The sequence below is a fragment of the Vigna radiata genome, unplaced genomic scaffold (genome assembly GCF_000741045.1).
Source record: "Vigna radiata var. radiata cultivar VC1973A unplaced genomic scaffold, Vradiata_ver6 scaffold_91, whole genome shotgun sequence".
In the NCBI taxonomy this organism is placed as follows: Eukaryota; Viridiplantae; Streptophyta; class Magnoliopsida; order Fabales; family Fabaceae; genus Vigna; species Vigna radiata.
In genome coordinates this window covers 939,691-963,134 of record NW_014543115.1, presented here as the reverse complement: position 1 = coordinate 963,134, position 23,444 = coordinate 939,691, and the positions used below count along the sequence as shown (strand labels likewise).

At 35.6% G+C, this 23,444-nt stretch overlaps 1 protein-coding gene across 1 annotated transcript; it reads left to right on the top strand.

Annotated features, from left to right (window-relative positions):
- Window positions 1-12,801: 12,801 nt before the first annotated feature.
- Window positions 12,802-19,400, top strand: LOC106753090 (MACPF domain-containing protein CAD1). The gene is made up of 8 exons (XM_014634877.2): window positions 12,802-13,106; window positions 13,238-13,533; window positions 14,460-14,698; window positions 14,780-14,975; window positions 15,081-15,158; window positions 16,873-17,056; window positions 17,177-17,340; window positions 18,318-19,400. The coding sequence occupies exons 2-8, from the start codon at window positions 13,276-13,278 to the stop codon at window positions 18,942-18,944; spliced, it is 1,746 nt and encodes a 581-aa protein (XP_014490363.1). The 5' UTR covers window positions 12,802-13,106; window positions 13,238-13,275; the 3' UTR covers window positions 18,945-19,400.
- The last annotated feature ends 4,044 nt before the right edge of the window (window positions 19,401-23,444 follow it).

Below are 23,444 nucleotides of genomic sequence, written 5' to 3'. Positions count from 1 at the left end.
ATACGGAGACGTACAGTAATGTCATGAACTGTGGGGAATTCCTTGATTATGCTAATACCACCTAGAGATAGGGGTAGGACGATAAATTGTATTTTTCTTCCGTTTATCTTGCACTATTAGTTACTAGGGGAGCCTAGAGATAGCAAGCCAGTAATTAGTAATAGGCTCTTTTCGCCAAGAGATTGAGTTTAGGGTAGACTAAGAAAGTTTGCATGACAATATGATAAATAAGCGAAGTAGATAAGAATAGTAGATATAAGAGGGTGGATAAGATGAAATTGTAAACTCCAACAACTCCATTCATCCATAGTTTCTTCTAGCCAATTTATTCACTGCATTTTACATGTTTAATTTCGTCTTGCATACAAAACCTAAATTTAATTCTTTTCTCAAGTCTTATGCGATTGGTTTACATGAAATTTAAGGCCTAAGAGTCCTTTAGGAAACGATACTCGGACTTACCCGTTTTATACTACTTGATAACGATATGGTACACTTATATGAGATGGGTATGTTGTTGGGGGTTAGATTTCACCAAGTTCCCTCTCATGTATATAAGAATTCTTCTTTACGAATTAATGCCAACATGTCTCCCTAAATTACCTACCCCGATCCCTCATTGAATATGTTTGTCCCTAATTACCAGTTCATACAATTTCTAGCATTCCTAGTAAAAAGATGTGAAGAACAAGAGATTAAGACGACCAAGACTCATACCCTCATCCTTGAGAAATATAACCCTTAGTAGTAATTAATTAAGAACCTGTATTGAAAGGAACCTCGCGGCACTCATGCAATTCATAGATCATTTTGTTGTATAAGCAAGAATAAAAACAAATGAATTACTCTAACAATTAATGAAAAAACATATGATATTAAGAATTAATTCAAATACATGTGAGTTAACAAGGTTACATCATTCCCCAACAACAAATAGAAATTAGTTTCCCACAGACATGGGGGAACTCTATGAACAATGGAAGAAAGAATGAGAATGAAAGCCTAAGAATTGGGAAAAGAGTGTATTGCTATGCTCTTCTCTGCCAGGGATGCAAAACGTAGAGTCCCAAGGTCCTTTAAATAGTGTTAGAGGTGTGCGAAAATAGGGTCTGGTCCAAAAGAATCGAAACAGAGCAGAAACAAGACCCTATCCACGAGGCTAATTCAATAGACCACAGCAACAACCATCACCACTATGGCAACAAGTATCTGTTTTGAGTGACAGGACTAGCAGGTTGGAGGATATGTTCGAAATTTTTTTGCAAAAGCATGACTCCACCATAAAGAGCAATGAGGTTAGCTTCAAAAATTTGGAGATGCAGGAGGCTAATTCAATAGACCACAACAACAACCATCATCACTATGGCAACAAGTATCTATTTTGAGTGACAGGACTAGCAGGTTGGAGGATATGTTCGAATTTTTTTTGCAAAAGCATGACTCCACCATAAAGAGCAATGAGGTTAGCTTCAAAAATTTGGAGATGCAAATTAGTCAATTAGCGAAAGGGTTGGAGGAAAAAACAGAGAATCAATTTGGGGCTAATACTGAGGTTAATCCTAAAGAAGATTGAAAGGCCATAGTGAGTGTTGAGGAAATAGTGGAAGAGAAAAAAGAGAGTGTTGAGTTAGTAGGGAGAGAAGAAAAAGATGAGAAAATATGTGACGGGGAGTTGGAAAAAGAAGAAGATAAGAGGGTAGAGAAAAAATTGAAAAAGAGGAAAAAAGTAAAAAAGATGATAGTGTTCTTCCTTATCCAAAAGGGCATGAGAGAGTGGAAAGAAGATGTGAGCGCTTTAGAGAAATCTTCAATCAATTGGAGATTGAACAGATGCATGATAATTTTGTGATTGTGATTATGATGCTAAGCAGGGTATTTGTCTAAGATGTTTGGAATAGCTATTGATCTTATGAGTGAGGTTTTGAGCTCTAGAGTTCTTATTGACATGTTTGCTATCTGCTTGAAAGCATGAATGATTTTGCCTGAGTTTTTGTGATTGATTGAATAACATGTATATGTCATATGATCAAGGCCGTTTTTGAATAAGCCCTTTCTTAGCCAAAGAAAATGTTTGTTCCACATGAAAAGAACATTATATGTTCTACCCGTTTTGAACCTAAGCCTTAAACAGGAAACCCTTTTTGAAAATCTTTACCTTGAGTTAAGTTGAGAACTATTGTGTGGTATTGATAAAGGTTCAAGTTTAGCGTTGTAGGGAAAGCAAAGATGAAAGATTAGGCATTGAGCTAATGTGTTGAATGAAAAAAAATGAAAAAAATAGAAAAGATAGAAAATATGATATGAAAACAAAAGCTCAATGTGAAGAAAGGGGAAAGTTGGGAATGAGTGAGATTGGAAAAAAAAGAGTTGAGCTTGAAGTTGAATGTTTGAATGACTCTCTTGACTCAAGGATTTTGTGATCTAGAAAGACCAATTTTTCTTGTTAGTCCAACCACATTATAAGGCTTGAAAAGTCCTTGTAATGACATGTGTATGTGATGATTTTTTATTGTGGCAAATGAATGGCAATTTTGTTCTATGTGACATGTGGATAGTAGAGGGAAGGAGTGAACCTTTTGAAACACTTGAGTGATTGAGTGAAACACCTTGTCTGGTGAGGAATGATTCCATGAATCTGTGGTTATATCTGTACTTAGTTAATTGATCATTCATGAGAATAGCATCTATTGAAAATTATGTGATTATGAGATCACTATGATGAATTGATTTGAAGCATATGTGCATCTTGATTAAATTCTGTTGATGAGCAGATTTGAGTGGTGACTTGTCTGGAGATATTGGTTTGAAATAGGTTGAACCATTGTGATGATTTGTGGAAGACTAAGTTACATTTTGTTTACTTGAGGACAAGCAAAGTTCTAAGTTTGGTGTTGTGATAACAGTTCAAAAGTCGTTATTTTCATACTTAAAATTGATATTAAACACACCCTTTATGACTTAGAATTAGCTTGAAATCATGCAATTTGCTTAAGTTAGAGTATAAGAGAGTCAAATTAGGTTTCATTGGTTTTATGCTTGGTTTTCCATTGACTTGGCAGGATTTATCAGGAATTGAATGAAGTAAGTCAAGTAAGAGAAGAGTCGCAGCCACCGTTTGGCGGTTAAAGCACTGTCGGACGGTGTACTCCCTAGTGAATTCTCTGCCAGACACTTAAGCGGCACCGCTAAGGGGTGAAGTTGAGTATCGCACTCACCGTTGGGCGGTGGACTCTTCAGAGGATTCTCTGGCCAACGCTCAAGCAGCAGTGTTGAAGGGTGAACTTAAGTCACGCACCCACCGCTGGGCGGTGAACCCACCGTTGGGCGGTGTACTATTGGGCCTGGGCCAAAATTCTGTTATCTTTATAAGTTATAAATAGACCCAGACGAACCAGAAGGGGTATCTTTTGGCAGAAAGGGACACAGAAACACTCTCTTCACCCCTAAGATGCGGATTTTGAATGCGGGAGCTTGAACTTACCACATCCAGGGTTATCTTTTCCATACTTTTCATTCTTTTCATCTAGTTTCACCATGATTATGGTGAACTAAACCCCTTTGTTGTGGGGGGAAACGATGTAATCCTATTTGAAACTCTCATATATTGAAATTCTCACTTTATTCATATGCTTTCTTTATCAATTGTTAGAGTTTTTCCTTCATTATATTTGTTTGCTTTTGTTTAAGACATTATTCATTAGCATAATCTTTAATTCTATCTATATGGACACTATAGTTAGGTCTAGACATGAGGGAATTCTCTTGATAGCAATATTACCTAGACATAGGGATACGAGATCAATTGCCTTAAGCTTCTATGCGAATTGATGTAATGCATGATTAATTGCTAGGGAGACTAGACATAGTAAACTAGTAATTAGGAGTAGTCTCTTCTCACCAAGACATTGGAAGGAGGGTAATTTAGATAGTGGCATTAACATTGATAAAGTGGTAGAATTTTGTAGAATATGTAAATATATGAGAGTGGATTAGAATGAAATCAAAAACCCCCCAACAACACCATTCACTCATAGTTCAACTGTTAACTGATCAAATCTTTGCATGCATGTTTGTTTTCTGTTTTGCATTCAAAACCCTAATTTTCGTTTTATCAAGTCTTAAAAAATTGAGATATCACATGAACATGTAGGCCTAAGAGTCTCTAGGGAAACGATACTCGGACTTACCGTTTTATTATTACTTGATACGATTCAATACACTTGTTGAACCCTTAACAATCATACAACTAGAACAGAATCAAAACATGCAAAAATAAATCAATCAACCGGGTTGCCTCCCAAGTAGCGCTTGTTTAACGTCACGAGCCTAACCCAAACTCTTTCTAGCACCCATCAGTAGGTGCAAAACTTACCAGCACCCATCAGTAGGTGTACCTTCCCAACACCCATCAGTAGGTGCATAATCACCTAGCATCCCTCAGTAAATGCTACCCATTAAACAGTGTTCAACAATATTCAAAATTACATAACCAAAATAATTAAAGAAGAAAAGAAATAATGTTTGTAAATCACTGGGGTGCCTTCCAACAAGCACTTCTTTAACGTCATTAGCTTGACCCAATAAAGCTCAAGTCTCATCTTCAATGTTGATGCTTCTCTTTATTTCATCACACCAACTCATCAACTGCTTTTGGTCCACCTCTTTGACTCGCTATGGAGCTTCAATTTCTATCACTCAATTCCCTTTGAAAGCTTTCACAACCCATAACTTTTTCTTGAATCTCACAGGGGTCCCAAGCTTGAATTGCGCATCTTTAGAGTCATGATGAATTATTCCTCCTTTATTAACTTTCTCTTCTTCCTTAACCTGCATCAAAACACAATTTTTACCTTTGTTGACCGGTTTTGCAGATTTATGTCTAGCTACTGGTTCATCCTTCCATGCAGCTTTGTGACCAATCTTCTTCACTTCAATATGATTATCTTTGAAGACATCATAGATCACCTCCTCTTCTTGGTCCTTGATCATTATCAACCCATCATCTACATTGATGACTACTTTAGTCACTTTCATAAACGGCCTTCCAAGAATGATTGGAATCTAGTCATCCTCCTTCATCTCCATCACCATAAAGTCAACTAGAAATTCAAGTCTTCCCACTCAAACCACAATGTCCTCCACCATACCGAAAGGTTTTGTAAATGATGTTAGGAAACAGGTTGGCTTCGTTTTACACCAAGAGGAGGGGTGAATTGGTGTTAGTTCGAAAACAAATTTTTTTCGCAATCTTGATATGAAAATTCAAAGCTTTTGATCTTTCCTTGAAATACAATTAATGAAAATTTCGATACAGCGGAAAAATGTAGTTGACTGCTAGGAATATAAAGTCGACTGAAATAAAGAGTGCAGGGATAGAGAAAATCAAACATTGGTTTTTATACTGGTTCGGCCAACAATGCCTACATCCAGTGTCCTTCAAATCTTGGAAGCAAATGCACTATAATGGTTGCGGTTTTTACAACAAGGAATTTATAGAAGCACCACGCAAAAATATAAATCTCCTCTCTAACCCAAAACCAAATATAGCTGCACACAAAACCGAAATTGCAGCAAGAATCCCCTCTTCTACAATCTGAACCCACGCTGAACAATCCTCAACGTGTAACCAGCACTCTTCACAGGATGCCAAGCCTATCACAACATGCTTCACAGGTTGCCAAGCCTATCACAACACACTTCCCAGGTTGCCAAGCCTTCAATCAAATACAGCAGTCTTCACAGAATGCCAAGCATTCAAGATCAAACCAGAAGCACCTTCTTTGTGCAGATGTTGATAAAACAGTATGCGTAATTGACTCCTCAATCTGAATCTCTCTCAAGAAAGATCACCACGGTCTTCTTCGAGAATTCATGGAGAATTCTTGGAGCTTCCAAAACTGAGAAATAACTTTGAAACAGGACAATGAAAATGTTAGATCACAAAGTCATACAGAACAGATCGTGTTCTATTCTATTTATAGTTTTCCTGTCATTCTCAGTCGAATAGCCTACTAATCCAGATGACTATATTAAAATAGTTATAACAGGCAGTCAACATAGAGGCTCCTCAGTCAACCAATTTAATGCACATTCATTACAGTTGACCCAATCAGTCAATCCTAACTAACTTTTGAAAATATAGTCGTTGGAGCAAGTTGGCATAACAGAATTCCAAAAATAACAGCAACACAGTCGAATAGGTGTTCCACCATGTCGACTGACACTTTGAAAAACACTTTGAAATTCTTTTCAACTCAAAATCTCATCAAGCACATGTTCACAAAATTTGTACTAAGATTTTAGCTTAATCGAATCTATTACCAGTGTATTCGACTGAACCATATCTTTGTCACAACAAGTATAAGTTCATAAAAGTGTTTGCGAGCTTTTCTTCAGAAATGTGCAGAGGTAATCAAAATTTTTTTATCACATATTTCAATACAAGCATGTTCCAAACATGTAGCACATAATCAATCAAGGGAACATACAAGCAAATCAACAAAACATGTTCAACAAAATCATTGTACAAAACAATATTATATATCAGCTGAACATGTAACACAGGAACTAATGTACTATTATTAAGCAGTGTGTTGTCATCATCAAAAACTAGTTTGATATAGAGTTTGTGTTGTCAACAATCTCAAGAGATGATTCATCCGCCATTACCAAAGAAATCTTTATTGGTTTCAATCTAGGACCACCAATTTTCTTAAGCATAGATAGGGGCATCAAATTAATGCTTGACCCTAAATCAAGTAGGGCTTTCTCTATCTTCACACTCCCAATGGTTGATAACGGTTTAAAACACCGTTATTTGTGATGTGATTTTGATACTAAAAACACCCTTTTTCACTTAGAGACTTGCTTGGATTCATGCTTTTTGAATAAATTGTGTGAATAAGAGAGTTGAGGTTGATTTTAATGATTTTATGACTTATTCACCTTGTTTTGACAAAGATTAAGGAAATACTTGAAGAAGAGATGAAAGACCAAGAAGATGGAGCTCAAAAGGGGTCAAAAAGACACCAGAAGGAGGAAAAACATGCAGCCCGAGCAACCAGAGCCAAAGCTTGAGCGGTCAAAAATGACGTTAGCCGCCCGGGCGTCGGCCCTCACCGCCCGAGGGCGACCATTTTCAACGCCCAAGCCTTACATGAGCCTCAATTCATGCTTGGGCGGCCTCTTTCGACGCTTGAGCGACGGTTTCGGTGGATCGGGCCTTGTTTTAGCTCTGTTTTGATTCTTTTGGATCGGGCCTTGCTCTGGCACGCCTCTGACACTATTTAAAGGAACCTGGGGCTCTAGGTTTTCCATCCCTGGTAGAGAAGAGCATAGCAATACACTCTTAGCCAATTCTTAGTCTTTCCTTCTCATTCTTTCTTCCATTGTTCATAGTGTTTCCCCATGTCTATGGGGAAGTAATTTCTATTTGTTTTTGGGGAATGATGTATGAAGACTGGGTCAAGCTAGTGACGTTAAAGAAGCGCTTGCTGGGAGGCAACCCAGTTCTCTGAACTTTTACTTTTAATTGTTGTTTTTGTTTTTGTTTTAATTTTTGGTTTTGTTCTATTTTATTTTATTTTTTTGTGCTCTACTTGAATGAACTGAACTGCTTTGATTCAACTGTGCCTGTTTTGTGTGATGGGTTTCGTTTTATGAGATTCTAGTGTTTGATTGAAGTTGAGATGATGCATGATGTGCTATAAATGATGAATCCTAATTTGTGAGACAGGTGCTTGAGATAAAGTTTAATTGAGATACTGAGCAGAATGATTTTCTAAATTTTAGAACTTGTTATTTTTAAATAATTGTTATTACTTTGGAAGCATGAATGATTTTGACCAATTTTTTTGTGATTGAACTACTTGATTGCAAGTTCCATATGATCAAGGCCATCTTTTGCTATCCCTTATTCTGTTAGCCTTCACATAATTTTTGCCCACTGAAAAGAGAACAATTCTAACCTTTGAACCTTGAGCCTTATGCATGTCTTGAAAAACCTTTTTGAAAAATCTTTACCTTGAGTTAAGTGGAGAACATTTGATGAGGTACTGATAAAGGTTCAAGTTTGGGGTTGCCAAGTAATAATCCACTTCTCTAGTCAGTGAGCAATCAAAAGAAAAGGCAAATGAAAAGCAAAGGCAAAAGAAAAGTTAGAAAAGAAAATTCAAAAAAAAAAAAAAGCTCACTGCAAGGGAAAGACTGGGAAAAAGAAAGAGAGTTAATCTTGAATGACAAATTCATAAATGTCTCTCTTAACTCAAGGAACTTTGCTGACTAGTAAAACCAATTTCCTTCTTAGCCTAGCCAAGTTACAAACCATGAAAAGCCCTTGTGATGATAACTTGCTTGCGAGAATGTTTGATTGTGGTTAAATGAGATTCAAAATTAATTTGTGTGACATTGTGATAGAAGAGAGAAACACCACATTATACACCTATGAGCTGAGTGATACACTTTTGAGTGCTTGAGTAATATGCTTTTGAGTGCTTGAATGACACACTTTCCTTGGTGAGGAATAGTTCTCTGAATTTTTGATTGCATCTTTGCTTGGTTGATTGATCATTCTTAAGGATAACACCTATTGGAAGTATTTGGGCATCACATTGACTTTGATTGAATTAAGGCATTTGCACATCTTGACTGAGATCTTCATGCTGAATTGATAAAAGTGATTCCTTGTTTTGAAAGAAAAAGTTTTTGAAAAAGGTTGAGTCATTGTAGTGATTGTTCTGAAAAGTTGAGTTAAATTTTGTTTGCTTGAGGACAAGCAAAGTTCTAAATTTAGAGTTGTGATAACGGTTTAAAACACTGTTGTTTGTGATGTGATTTTGATACTAAAAGCACCATTTTTCACTTAGAAACTTGCTTGGACTCATGCTTTTTGAATAAATTGTGTGAATAAGAGAGTTGAGGTTGATTTCAATCCCTTTTGTTGAAGTAGCGCGCCTCTTTCACCATGAGTTTCAATTTCATTAGCTGTCATATTTTTGTTGAGATTGTTGAATACACAATATCTATATCACTCTGGTTTTTTATGATGACAACACATTTTTAATAACACATGTATTGTTGATGTGTTATACGTTCTGTAGCTCATTGATTGATATCTTGTTGAACATGTTTTTGTGTTTATCTTGATATGTGAATGCACATTTACTGAGCTTGTATATGTTAAATCATATCTGGTTACATTACACATGTTTTGGAAGAAAAAAACCAAATGCACTTTTATGAACTTAAACTGTGTGGCAAAGCTGATAGTTAAAGTCGACTTTATTACTAATTGAATTGACTGTAACTGAAGACTTTGTACAAATTTTCGAATACAGTCCTATGTGAGATTTTGCATTGAAAAGAATTTCAAAATGAACTGTTGTGTTGAAGTTGACTATGTACGCCACACATTCGACTGTATTAGTTGTTTGATTTGGAATTTTGTTATGCTCATGAATAGTAACGACTATATTTTTAAAAGTTAGTTGAGCATTGAATGAAAGTCAACTGTAATGAATGAGGAATTAATTTGTTTGACTGGAATGCTACTATTTTTACTTATCTGTTATAACTGTCATAGGACAGTCGATTGAATTAGTAGCGTAATCGACTATAGGAGCGTTTCATTTATAGAAATCTATAAATAGATGAGACCTGAACATTTTCAGGGAACTTTTGAAAAACTAACACTTTCATATTTTATTTCAGATTGTTTCTCTATGATTAAGAGCTCCAAGAACTCATCAAGAAAACGGTGGTGATCTTTCTTTGAAGAGTTTCTGAAGGAGATTGATATTGCGCTTATTGCTTGATCAAAATCTGCATAATTGAGGTGTATCTTGGTTGATCAAGACTCGTGTTTGCATTTCGTGGTGTTTGTTGGACCTGTTATGACTACAGGGGTTGGACTCGTGGAGTCTAGTACACTTTGAGGATTTTTCAAAGTTTTGCTGTGTTGCTTGCCTATATTTTGGTTAGAGGGTTAGAGAGGTGTTTTATATTTTTGACGTGGAGGTCTCTATAAAAGCCGTGTTGTAAAAACCTTGACCATTATAGTGCATTTGCTTCTTGGTACTAGAAGGACACTGGATGTAGGCATTGAGGCCGAACCAGTATAACAACCTACATTTGAATTCTCTATCCCTACTCTTTTACATTCAGTCGACTTTAGATTTCACGTAGTCAACTTTGGTTTTTCGCTGCCCACAAATTTATGTTACTTGCAATTCAAGAAAGTTTGTAAAGTTTTATACTTATGTACAAGATTGCAAAAAGACTCTGATTGAAAACCCATCAATTCACCCCCTCTTTTGGTGTTAAAACGAAGTCTACCTATTTTCCAACAATTTTCTATCAACTGATAGGCTTCATATGCAGTCTTGCACTTGATGTTACCTCCAACTAAGGCATCTAGCATAAGCTTTTTTTGAGAGCTAAGACCTCCAAGGAACAATAGGACTACTGCAACTTCATAAAAACTGTGCTTAGGTGTCTTTCTCAGCAAGCTTCTATATCTATCCCACGCTTGGCCTAGGGTTTCCTCCATGTCTTGCCTGAAAGAAGAAATTTCCTGTTTACCTTTGTTGATTTTGGATTGTGGAAAGTACTTGTTCAGAAATTTAGACACCACAGCCTCCCATGTAGCAAAGCTATCCTCCCGGAAAGAGTTCAACCATAACTTAGCATTGTCACCCAATGAGAAAGGAAACAAGCTAAGTTTAGTCGCCTCATCCATTAAATTGGCTATTCTTCACCAATTGTATCAACGCTAGTTTCACCTCCATGTTCAATGCATTGACCCTTGGCCTTGCAATGCTATTAAAACGATGAGGGCTAACAACAATGGTGTGATCTGCCAGAGTACGTCTCCTAGGATTCTCCTCCTCAACCATCTCCAATGTGCTCGGGTTAGATTCTTGTGGTGAGGGTTGTAACAATGTCTCCGATAAGGAAAAAGTTCTCTAGATGTTCGAATTCTCCTTCTACTTTGAGTTTCACTTAAGCCTTCAAGAAGATGTTCTGAATTTTTCTTGCTCCTAGTCCGAATTATATCATGCATACACAAGAAAACAAAACCCTAGAAAGCACTTTTTAGAAAAATAAAAATAAAAATAAAAAAATCAAGTCAAAATTAATCAATAAGCACATTACTAGAATAGTTAAATCATGAGTTCCCGGCAACGACGCCGAAAACTTGTTAAGACTCCGACAAGTGTACCAAATCGTATGAAGTAATATAAATGGTAAGACCGAGTATCGTTTCCCTAGAGACTCATTTGCCTAGACATTCATGTGATTTGTTGATTACTTAAGACTTGAATAACGAAAATTGGTGTTTATATTACTATTTATATTACTTGATACGATTCGGTACACTTGCCGGAGTCTTAACAACAACCCATTCAAAATGAAACACCCAATAGAAACAAAAGATAATTCAGTAGAGTATGCAGAGAAACATGAACTGTCCAACATACCAAGAGATTTAATAACTTGATCTGAGCATTCTTCTGCGTACTTCTTCTCCTTCATGGGGCAACGAATTGAAAAGTCGGTAACATAGTCCCACCACTGCCAAGGCTTTCCACTTTCATTTGCCACTTTATAGAAGCAAGCTTGGCGTAAGTTTTGAACAAAACATCTTTTCCTTCATACCCGTAACTGAAATCTTGCTTGGGATTTGGAGCAGAGTCGTTAGAGGGTGCTGCGTCCTCAACACCGGCCCTTCCATCACTGTTCCTGTTGGTAAGCCTATTGACTAGAAGGGTGATCTCACAACCGAGCATTATTTGCCTATTCATAGAGAAGCTCCTTCTTTTGTTGAGCAAGCAACTGAGCATTAAATTCTCTTTACTGGGATTAAGGTTGTTGACCTGCTTGCACCTTATCAAAGAGAGGAAAGATTGGGTTGTTTGATGGGGTTGATGTAGGAAAAACATTAATATGGAAGAGACAGAAAAAACTGAATTGGAGAGAGAAAAGTACGCCACGTCAGCATGGAGTTAACGTCGTTACTGTTAACTTAATGGACAAGACCTTATTCATACTATTTTTATAACATAGGGATCAATGTCTTCATTTTTAAAACCGGATACTAAACAAAAATTTACCTCTTAAATGATGATGAAGTAAGCATTTAAACCTTTTTTTTATCAAATGATCTCTCAAAATGTATGAATCAAAATAAAACAATTAACTTAAAAAATGAACTCATCTGTTTTAAATTTCACAAGAACGGAGTCATTAAATTATGAAAAGTAAATTAAATGTTAGAAAACCATAAAAGTTATGAATTATGATTCTAATTAAATTTAATTAAATTTTAAATGTGATAAATTTAAATATTTTAAATTAAATTTGTATTATATTTTTAATTATATTCAAAACTTTTATACTTTTTAATTGAATTTTTGATATTTAACTTTTTAATTAATTGTATAATGTGATTATTATTTTTTTATCTTTATTATTATTATGTTATATTATATCATTAATATAAAAGTGATACACATAATATACAGGATTAACGTTACTTTTAGTATTTTCATTAATCACATTACCATTATTATATTAATTACTTTTAATAAATAAATAAAATGATGGGTTAAAATAATAATTATATTATGTAATTAAAGAAAAGTTAAAAGAAAGTCATGACTTAATGCTTGGACGCACATGGTACGACCAGGAATGAACGGTGAAGATGTTAGGCAAATCAACACGCAAACGTTTGGATGGAAAGAAAGTAAATTGACTGAAACTGAAGTCAATGCATCTCTGGACAGACATAACCAAAGAGTCTCCCAAGGTAGAAACTACAAATAAAGGAAACAAAGCCACACCGTACGATAATGTCAATGTAGAGAGAGAGAGCAGAGGTTTTATTTTAGAGAGGGAAAGTCAGTGACAAGCACCACAAGAAGTAGCTAGCACCCAAACAACATCAGATTTTGGATAATAGTTTAATCCTCTTCACTCTTAGATCCATTGAGGTTGTTCCTGCACATCATGATTTTCTCTGGGTCAAACACCGGTTGAGCACACAGAAGAAAGAGAGGGTTTGATCATGACCCTTTTGATGCGTCATATGCCCACATAGCGCAAAAGTTAAAATCGTTTTTTTTTTTTTTTTTTTTTGTGTTTTATGGAATTTGTTCATGTGGGTCGTTTCAATTCCCTTCGATTAGTGAGATAGTCCACCTTCTAGTCCATTCAGAATTGGGTTTTCCTTTTGTTGCGTAAAAGAAGAGTCTTTTGAGGTGGCTTGGCAGAGCCATGGGGGGCCATGTAGCAGCGGTGCACACTGCTACTAACGCTTTGCAAGCATTAGGGAGGGGTTTTGATGTGAATTTTGATACGAGGTTGCTCTATTGTAAAGGAATTTCAGGGTCTAGGGTAGTTGAAATTGATGAAGAACACCGTAGGGAGCTTTTGTTGTACGATGATGTGGCTGTTCCTGACGTTTCCAGGGACATTGGAAGCTCCCAGGAGACCATGGAGCGTCAGAGTTCTGGGGTGTGCACGTTCCCTGAGGTAAGTTTGGGTGTTGCATTTGTTATCCTTTTGTAATTATTTTTTCTTGTTTTGTGAGAATGCTTTGGGGGGAATTGTCGAGGTTTTAAATTGCTGTCATGGATACCCTGCGCTCCTGAATATTGTGGGCAATTGCTGACTAATACACTGATGTGGTCACAATTGTGAAGGCACAGACCTCAAAAACCTTGACGATGCAGCCAAAATTGCAGTTGCTAAGCGTTTTATAAAACCTTGAAAATTGTTTACTAAATGTAACTTAGCAATGTTTTCACTTTTTCTTAATTGTTTGTGCCCCGTATAAGCGCATATCTATGTTTTGTTTGATGAATTTGACAGTGTTTTTACGTTGCTTTTTATGATTATGGAGAAGAGGTGATCCTGGTGTAAGGAAATTGAGGTGTGGAATGGCAGCTAGCAGTGGATCTGTGGAAACCCTCAAAGTAATATTCATGGGAGGATGGTTTTCTTTGACATGTGTAATATGGGATAGATAAGGGGGTAGAGGGGGTGGGGAGCATTTATCAATTATGTAGGTATGCTGCTTAAACTAATATAATTAGAGGACCAGTCTTATGATATATAGCTGGTTCTGGCCTTAGCATGGACAGTGAGATATTATCAAAAAAATGGCGACTGTGGTTCGTTTCCACTTTAGAAGATTTTTTTGTTTGGCAGAAATTTCAAAATCATATATGCGTATCTACTACTACTGACACTTATCTTTTATGCTTTCCATTGTTTTTGTAAATTGCTTTAATAATACTCCGTAGCTTGATTCCCTTGTATTTGGTATGCATTAAGTGTTTGAAACAAGCAAACTATAGTAATTTCAGATTTCACTGTACAAAATAACAGGTGTCATATTTTACTGTTGTCCCCTGCAAAGTGTTCTCAAATTTATGATAGTTCTGCTGTGATTACAGATGGTGGAATACTTTAATGGAAGGGCAAATATATCAGGGAACTTTCCTCTTGGGAGTTTTAATGCCGCATTTAGCTTCACGGGTTCAAAACATGTTGATGCTGCAGCCACAAAGACCTTGTCTGCCGAAGGATTTTACATTCCTCTTGCAAAGGTTCAGCTTAAAAAGTCCCACTTAACGTTGCAAGGAAATGTCAAAAGGGCTGTCCCATTCAATTGGGACCCACCGGCCTTGGCAAGGTATGAATACAACAAGTTGTCTACGTAATGCTATAACAAAGATATCTAAGACTGTTACTGACATTTAATTATATTTTGCAGTTTTATCGAAAATTTTGGGACTCATGTCATTACATCTATAACTATTGGTGGTAAAGATGTTATTTATGTTAAACAACACCATACTTCTTCTTTGTCAAAGTTGGAGATGAAAAACTATATTCAGGATATTGGAAATCAGAGGTTCTGTGACATCAATAGTCAAACAAGTGCAGGTCAAACAAAATCCAAGGATAAGGCTAGTTCACCTCACTACCTCTTTTCTTGCATAAAATTTATATGATTCAGGCTTATGATAGCTATGAATATAATGCTTGATTTTTTTTTATTACCTTTTTGGCAGGGTGTTGATTCGTTTTCATTCAATAGTCAAGGGGTTTACCCCCAACCCACAACTGCAACATATCCTTCTGGGAAAGAAGTATGCAATATACGTTTCACTATTATGTTTTTTTTTTCTTTTTTCTATTTTTTTGCAGAGCTGAATGGTGTCATGTGATCCATATAGTCAAGTTCACCTATTGGGATAAACTTTGTTTTTATTGTTGTTGTTGCTACTATTATAAAATATTTATTTCTAGGATACTTTTACAGTTATATCCAGAATCATGGAAATTTAAATTTTGATGAACCATTTTCAAAAGTAAACTATGTATGTATATGGTAATCTATAATGTCTTTAGGCATAGAAGTATACAAGGTCTTACATGGTAGGCTTAACCAAGAACTACTAACATGATTATTTTCTTATTCCGAAGTTCTTTTCCCTCGTGACCCATGCCTGAACCTGATTTTTAACTTCCCAGTCCTTTTCTAATTTGATGAAGAAAACAAAAAATTAGCTAGTTAATAGCTCTGTGCCTATACAAGTATCTGTACATTGTTGGCGATGATACTGCTATAGAGATGTGACATTTCAGTTTAGGATGTGGTTGTGACTTATAGCATAATCCAACACGATTTATATACACAACTGCACAAAACATTTTGAAAACACATTAATCACACAAGACATTTTTTTATTTTTTATAAAGAAGTTTGAGCTGGCCGTTCCATTTCCAAGGTTGATGGGGAAAATAAAATCTATTTAACTCTTTCATTTTTAACCGTAGCCATCAGTGACCCAATAGAATATTGGAATTTATGACAAGATGTATTTGATGTTGGTTTAGTGAAGTATCTGATACTGATACTGATACAGTTATACATACAATACCAGTTCAAAAGTATTAGTGCTTCCTACCTAAGTACTAGTTATTTTGTCTGTTTCCTTCTTGCACTTTTCTTGCAATCTATCTTCCCTTTTGTGCTATTAAGATTTGAGAATATGTAAGCAAATTTATTGGAATTTGTCGTACCTTAATGGATTGAGTTCAGTTATGTTGGTCTTGATCTTCTTGGTAAGGTTTCAAGCATTATAGTACTCTAGAGCCAAGTAAGAGGGGATTTGGTTTATCGGAGAACTTTTATCAATTATTAGACACATTGAGCATAAAGAGAAATGATTCAAATAAGAGTGAGGAAAAGAGAATGAGTATACCTTTGTGACAGGAGTTTTGGTATTTGAGAGTGGTGGTAATTTATAGTAGTGATTGGTAGTAGTTGTTCTAAGACGTTGTCCTTGTTAGGCTTTAGGGTCCTCCTTATTAGGCTGTATGTTGTACATTACAGAATCCTTGGATACTCTGGCAACTACTTTTCCATGTGAAGGTAGGAATGGATTCATTTTATTTCATTTGATAGATTTGAAATTAAAATCTGACATCGTTGTTTTGCTTTGGCATGCACATCAATGACAAAATTAAAACACTGATGAATGGTGATAAAATATCACTATTCTACTTTCATAGGCATTGACAATATTGCACAACTCTTTCTCCATTAATGCCCCCATCTTTTTCAACCATGAATGTGAAATCTGATTCTGTGCGTCATCTTTGGTCGGCTTAACTCTGCATAGGTTACTCTGGCAGCTGTCTTGAGAAAAAATAATTCTTGTTATAAAAAATAACATTTGCCCATCTTCATGATTATTGATTGTTAGTAGCTGTCTGGTATCAACTTTGTCTAGAAAAAGGTCTTTATCAAGTATTATGTTATTATTTTTTTTCTTAACTCGAATACTTATTGGTCAGGATGTCACAGTCATTTTTAGAAGAAGAGGAGGAGATGATTTAGAACAGAACCACATGAAATGGCTATCAACTGTCAAGTCCTCCCCAGATATCATTGAGATGACTTTCTGTCCTATAACTGCTCTACTTGATGAAATACCTGCCAAGGAGCATTTGACTCGTGCCATTGGTCTTTATCTTGAATGTAAGTTTATTTATCCTTTACTTTTTATTGTTTTTAATTTTTTTTCATATTGGCTTTGAGGAGCATAGTCTAATATCAGTCGCACATTTCCTTTTCTGTTTCCCTAAATTTTGCTCACAGTTAAACCTCCAATTGAAGAACTTAGATATTTCCTGGAGTTTCAGATTCCTCGTGTATGGGCTCCTTTACAAGACAGGATTCCTGGTCAACAAAGGAAGGAACCCGTATGTCCATCTTTGCAATTCAGCATAATGGGCCAGAAACTTTACATCAGTCAAGAACAGGTAATCATCATTTGTGGTATTTTCCTTCCGTTAGAAACTTCTTATCATGTGAAAATGATTCTTCCAAAGAAATGCAACGTGTTTACTGTTTGTGGTACATAGGGCACTCCTTTTTCTTTTGTTTCAAGCTTTTCTTGCTTGTTTATGGGGGCATTGCTTTTTCACTGAGTTGCTAAACAAAATATAGTTCTAAGAGTTAATCACCTAGAGTGCCTCTGGTAACATTGTCGCCAGGTCTGAGAAATCTAATAAATTGAACCTTTCATTTTTAAGTTTTATGAATCTGAATGAAATGGTTTATTTTCCTAAATTTCTGGGTTATGCTAGATCAGTGTTTTTCTTTTACAGCGGTGGAACCCTGTTTATGTGTTGTGCTTATTTTAGTTCAAGTTTATATTTAAAGTAAAATGACTGATCACACATTATTTCCCGTATATATAATTTTAAGGTGACATTGTTTTGCATCATTTTTCAATGTGATGTCATTCATGTTGAGATTGGTGCTGTTCGTATGCTGTCAAAGCGTTGAAAGATAAGAACAATACGTCAAAAAACTTTATTTTTTCTATTATAATAGGTTGAACTATAGACATCACGAGAAACTAACTATTGATGTGTTCACATTACCTTCTATTATTTCTTCTTCAGTTAAGACCCCTTTTGTGAACATTTCACAATATGAATGTTTGCATTAAAACATGACTTCCCACTGTAGTTCTGCATCATATTATAAGTTTGTAATCCCTCTCATAAAATGTGTTAGTAAAGAAACAATATCAGCATATGATAATAACCTGTATCCAGTTGCATTTATGCTTTTGGAAAGGAAAGCTTCTAGGCAAATTTGTATACAGATTCAAGAAGTACTTCGATTAAGTTGGAGTATGGTGGCTAACTTATGAGAAGATTTCATCAGTAGTAAAAAGTGGCACATATCTAATCAATTTTACTTCAAAAATGGTTCTCTTTGACTACAGATTACAGTGGGACGAAGGCCGGTAACAGGACTACGTCTCTGTCTAGAAGGAAGCAAGCAGAATCGGCTGAGTATTCTTGTTCAGCACTTGGTATCCCTTCCAAAAATCCTTCATCCGTATTGGGACAACCATGTTGCTATAGGTGCTCCCAAGTGGCAGGGACCCGAGGAGCAAGACAGCAGATGGTTTGAACCAGTTAAATGGAAGAACTTTTCTCATGTGAGCACTGCACCAATTGAGAATCCTGAAACCTTCATAGGAGACTTTTCTGGTGTCCACATAGTTACTGGAGCACAGCTTGGAGTGTGGGATTTTGGATCACGGAATGTGCTGTACATGAAGCTCTTATATTCAAGGTTACCCGGCTGCACCATTCGAAGATCGCTGTGGGACCATGCCGGAAACAGTTCGTCAAAAACAGTGAATGTTGGAAACACCTCCAACTCAGATAACTCAACCCTGGGAGAAAATGCCACAGGGAACAAGTTGGTGAAGTATGTTGACATGTCTGCGATGACCAAAGAGCCCCAAGACCCTCCTGGCCATTGGCTTGTCACTGGTGGAAAGCTTGGTGTGGAAAAAGGGAAAATTGTTTTGAGAGTGAAATATTCATTGCTTAATTACTGATTGCAGTGGTGGCCTGTGTAAGAAGAAGCAGTGCTTGTGCTTTGGTGCACATAATTTTCCCTTGTTGTCCATGTAAAAACGTTTTGCGGTTTGATGACCAGAGTTGAATAGGAAGATTTTACTCTTAGTTGATCATGATCAGTGGATGCATGTTGTGGTGGTGGCAAATGTTGGTTGTTTCCATTGCCACTGCAGATGTGATGTCCATATCTCATAGGAGTTAGAACCTTTTACACCATGCTCCATTTTAAAGTAATGTTTATATCCATATAGCTTTGAAATACAAATGACAAAACCCTTTGCTTCTCCTTTCTCTCTACTACAAAGCAAGATGGTGACAGAGAGGGGAAAAAAGGTGGTTAGTGAAGTCTTGAACATTCTTTATCATCCATCGTTTTCTTTTGTGGGATATTCCTTAATTGTTATGCATCTACTTGTCTATTACTTAATTCATCATATAGTTTTTTAATTATCATTGTCTCTTCTAACTAGTTTTCAAAATATAAAAGAAGTAATAACTGATATATAATTTCTTAAATTCTTTAGGACTTTATTTAGTGTAAATACTGAAAACACAACTTTTGAAAAGAAAAATTCTTGGAACAAATTGCACATTGGTTTAAGCGAAGCTTTTTTCCCCAAGGCTTTTCAATTTCATGACTTGTATTTCTTTCTTTGTAATTTTACATTCACTTCTATCTGGTTTAGTGATCTTTTTTCTTCGACACTATAGAATACTAATTATTTCTGCTTGAATCTTGCGCCTTTTTATTTCTAAATAAAATCTGTTTGTTTACATTAATCCCTTTGCAGGATGAGTTAGAGAATATGGGTAATAATTTTGATCGTGAAAATTTATGTAATCAGGGAAATATGAATATCAATTTGAATCCTCTGAGTGAAGGTTCTGGTTCTCCGAATGCTTCTTTTCAGGATTCAATGTGCATAATTCTCTAGATGCTAATTCGGACTCGGATGCTCTGAATGATGTAGCTACATTAAGCAAGATATGAAACTATTATCTAAGTTTTGGGGAGATATTAAGCAAGTTTTATTTCTTGGCTGGTGTTTATGGACCTACAAGCTGCTTGGGAAGGAGGGATCTTTGGAAAGATCTTTGTGATATCCAAGCAGCTAATTCTGGAAACTGGTTTATCATGGCGACATTTCCATCTTCATAAGGGTGGTAATACTCCTAAATCTACTTCATGTGCGAATTTCTTTGACTAGTTTGATTCCAATTGTATGGTAGACATTGTTTCTTCTGATTTTGATTACACTTTGACTAATGGTGATATTAGTCCACAAAGAATTGATATTAGCTCGACATAACTTTTTGTAGGTTATCATGCCTTAATAAATGGAGTAATGTCTCTTGTAAAGTCCTGAAAAGGGCAAACTCGGACATCTTCTTTGCCTTAATATTGTTATTGATTTTGGTAAGAGGAGAACTTCTTCAAGATTTTTGACCATGTGGGTTTACAAAGACGATTGTGAGCATATTATTCTTCAAGGTTGCTTAATGTTAAAGCTACAATATAAACTAAAGTCAATGATGTTGTCTCTTCAATATCAGAACAAGAGAAACCTTTTTATGTTGGTTAAAAAATATTTTCTCCGTTTTCGGAAAAGGCACAGATATAATCATATAAAAAGTTTCAACTTTTTATGTTAGTTTTAGGTATCAGTATAGAAGGTGTCACTCCAAAATTTTTCATAAAACCTTAATTCCACCGTTTTTGTTACCTATAAATCTCCAAAATCGTTACTGCCATTCGCTTCCTACCTCGCTTCCTCCACCTCTTTATTGTTGTGTTTGACCTATGATTTCTTAAATCAATAGACATAAAAACAAGAAAGTACTCATAGAAAAAAAAAAAAAAAGCAAAACAAAGCAAGGGAGAGGGAGAGACAACAATGAAGCATAACAATAAGACAACGAGAAGACTGAAACCTATGGAGTGTCGTTGAGACAGGAAATACCCAAACCTTAAATCTTATGCCTATGAGAGTAATTGAGAAAGCGCTAAGGGTTTGCGAGAGCGAGAGAGGCACAAACGATAGCAACTTTGGTGAGAACAAAAGTGGCCACCAGTGAAAGGGAGAAGACGAGAGCCACTAGTAAGAGAGGGAGCAATGCGAGGATGGAGAATAGTGCAAGCATAACAGTGAAGTGCAACACGATGGGGAAAAGGGGAAAGATGAAAATTAGAGATTCTATATCGGTTATAAACCATATAGTATCTATTTGTAAATTTAAAATAATATTCACATCCACTATCTATGCTAGTTCTAGTGATAAACAACATAGAAAGTCTTCTTCCTTATTACGAAATTGTCACTAAGCCCATTTTCTATGTCGGTTCTAGTACATAGAAAGTCTTATACTTTATTATGAAAGTGTTACTGTGTCCAATTTCTATTATAGTTCTACTGATAACAAACCTATAAAATCTTATTATATTTACAATTTTGTCATTGTGTCAATTATTTTGTTAGTTGAATTATAACTGACATAATAAGTTGTTATAAAAAGCTATTTTTTCATTATATGAAGTTTGAAATATACATCTAAAAGGTTGATAGCCTCTTAAGGGCCCAGCATGTATACCGAATCGTATCAAGTAATATAAACAGTAAGGCCAAGTATCGTTTTCCCTAGAGACTCATTGGCCTAGACAATCATGTGATTTCTTGATTATTTAAGACTTGAGAAATGAAAATTAGGTTTTTATAATGCAAGACAGAAAATAAACATGCAAAGGTTGATCAATTGACCAAAAGATTACGCAGGTAATGATGTATAAATGAATTATGTTGTTGGGGTTTATGATTTCATCCTATCCACTCTCATATATTTAAGAATGCTACTCTTTCATTAATGTCAATGCCACTTTCTAATTTACCTTAATCCCAATGTCTTGGTGAAAAGATCCTACTCCTAATTACTAGTTTACAATGTCTTGTCTCCCTAGCAATTGATCATGCATTACAGTCACACAGAAGCTTAAAGGCAATCGATCCTCCTATGCCTATGTCTAGGTAATATTGCTCCCGAGAGAATTTCCCCATGTCTAGATCTACCCATATGTGTCCATAAAGATAAAATAAAATATCATGCTATTGAATGAGTTAAACACAGCATGCATAGAGTAAAGAGCGAAAAACCCTAACAATTAATGAATAAAAGCATATGAATAAAGCATCAATTCAATATATGAGAGTTTCAAGGATTACATCAATTCCCCACCAATAATGGAGGTTTAGTTCACCATAATCATGGTGAAATTAGATGAAAATAATGAAAAGAATATAAAGATAAACCATAGAATTTGTATATTGGAGCTCCCACATCCAAAATCTTCCTCCCAGAGGTGAAAAGAGTGTTTATGTGCCTCTTTCTGTCAAAAGATACCCCTTCTCGTTCGTGCAAATCAATATATAGCTCATAAAAATAACAGAAAAGTTGGCCCAAGCCCAACAGAGTGGCGCTCAGCGCTGGCATACCGCTCAATGGTGGGTGCGGCATTTAAGAATAAGGCTCAGCGTTGACGCCCAGGCATTAGGCAGAGAGCGGTGGCTGCAATTCTTCCTTGGTTCTTTTTTCCACCTTCTCTTGAGTCTAGCTCCTTTCTACTTTAACTTCTTTCATTTAATTTACATCTATTCCTACCAAAACGAGGAAAACCAAACATAAAACCAAGAAAACCATCTTTGACTCTCTTATTCTTAACTTTAAGCAAATGGCATGATTTCAAGCTAGTTTCTAAGTTATAAAGGGTGTGCTTAGTGACAAATTTAAGTATAAAAATGAAGGTTTTTGAACCGTTATCACAACCCCAAACTTAAAACTTTGCTTGTCCTCAAGCAAACAAGATGCAACTCAGTCTTCCACCAATCATAACAATGGATCAATCACATTCAAAAGCTCTTTCTTTCAAGACAAGTAATTACTCAAATCAGCTCATCAATAGATTTCAATCAAGATGTGCACATGCTTTGATTCACAATTCTCATGATGGTGTTCGCACAATCACATAATATCCAACCGATACTATTCTCATGAATGATCAACTAGCTAGACACAGATGTAATCATAGATTCGTGGAATTCTTCCTCTCTAGATAAAGTGTTTCACTCAATGATAACTCTCTAAATTTACATATTTTTCTTTGTTAAAACTCTTTTAGGTTTCTTTAGTTTTTAATTCTTTAGAAATATAATAATTTAGTGTAAAAAGGTAAATATAGGCTCTTAAGAAAAATTTAGTTAATTTTCTCTTTTTAGGCAAATAAAATTAGTTTTTAAAGGATTAGATTCTTTTTCTTTTTTTTTTAGAAAAGAAAATAAAAATATATTTTTTTACTTAGGTTTTATTTCCATTCTTTTGTTGTTTTACCTTTTTCCTTTCTTTCTTTAATTAGTGTTCAACCTCTTTTTTCCATTTATTTTCTAATTGCAGATATGCCTTGGTGATGAGTGCATATTTATACCCACATT

Bases quoted from the DNA above. Each gene is read 5' to 3' on its own strand.
- LOC106753090 (XM_014634877.2), top strand. From the start codon at position 13,276: ATGGGGGGCCATGTAGCAGCGGTGCACACTGCTACTAACGCTTTGCAA. The intron at 14,699-14,779 runs GTATGAATACAA...TATATTTTGCAG, and splicing joins GACCCACCGGCCTTGGCAAG to TTTTATCGAAAATTTTGGGA. The intron at 17,057-17,176 runs GTAAGTTTATTT...TTTTGCTCACAG, and splicing joins CATTGGTCTTTATCTTGAAT to TTAAACCTCCAATTGAAGAA.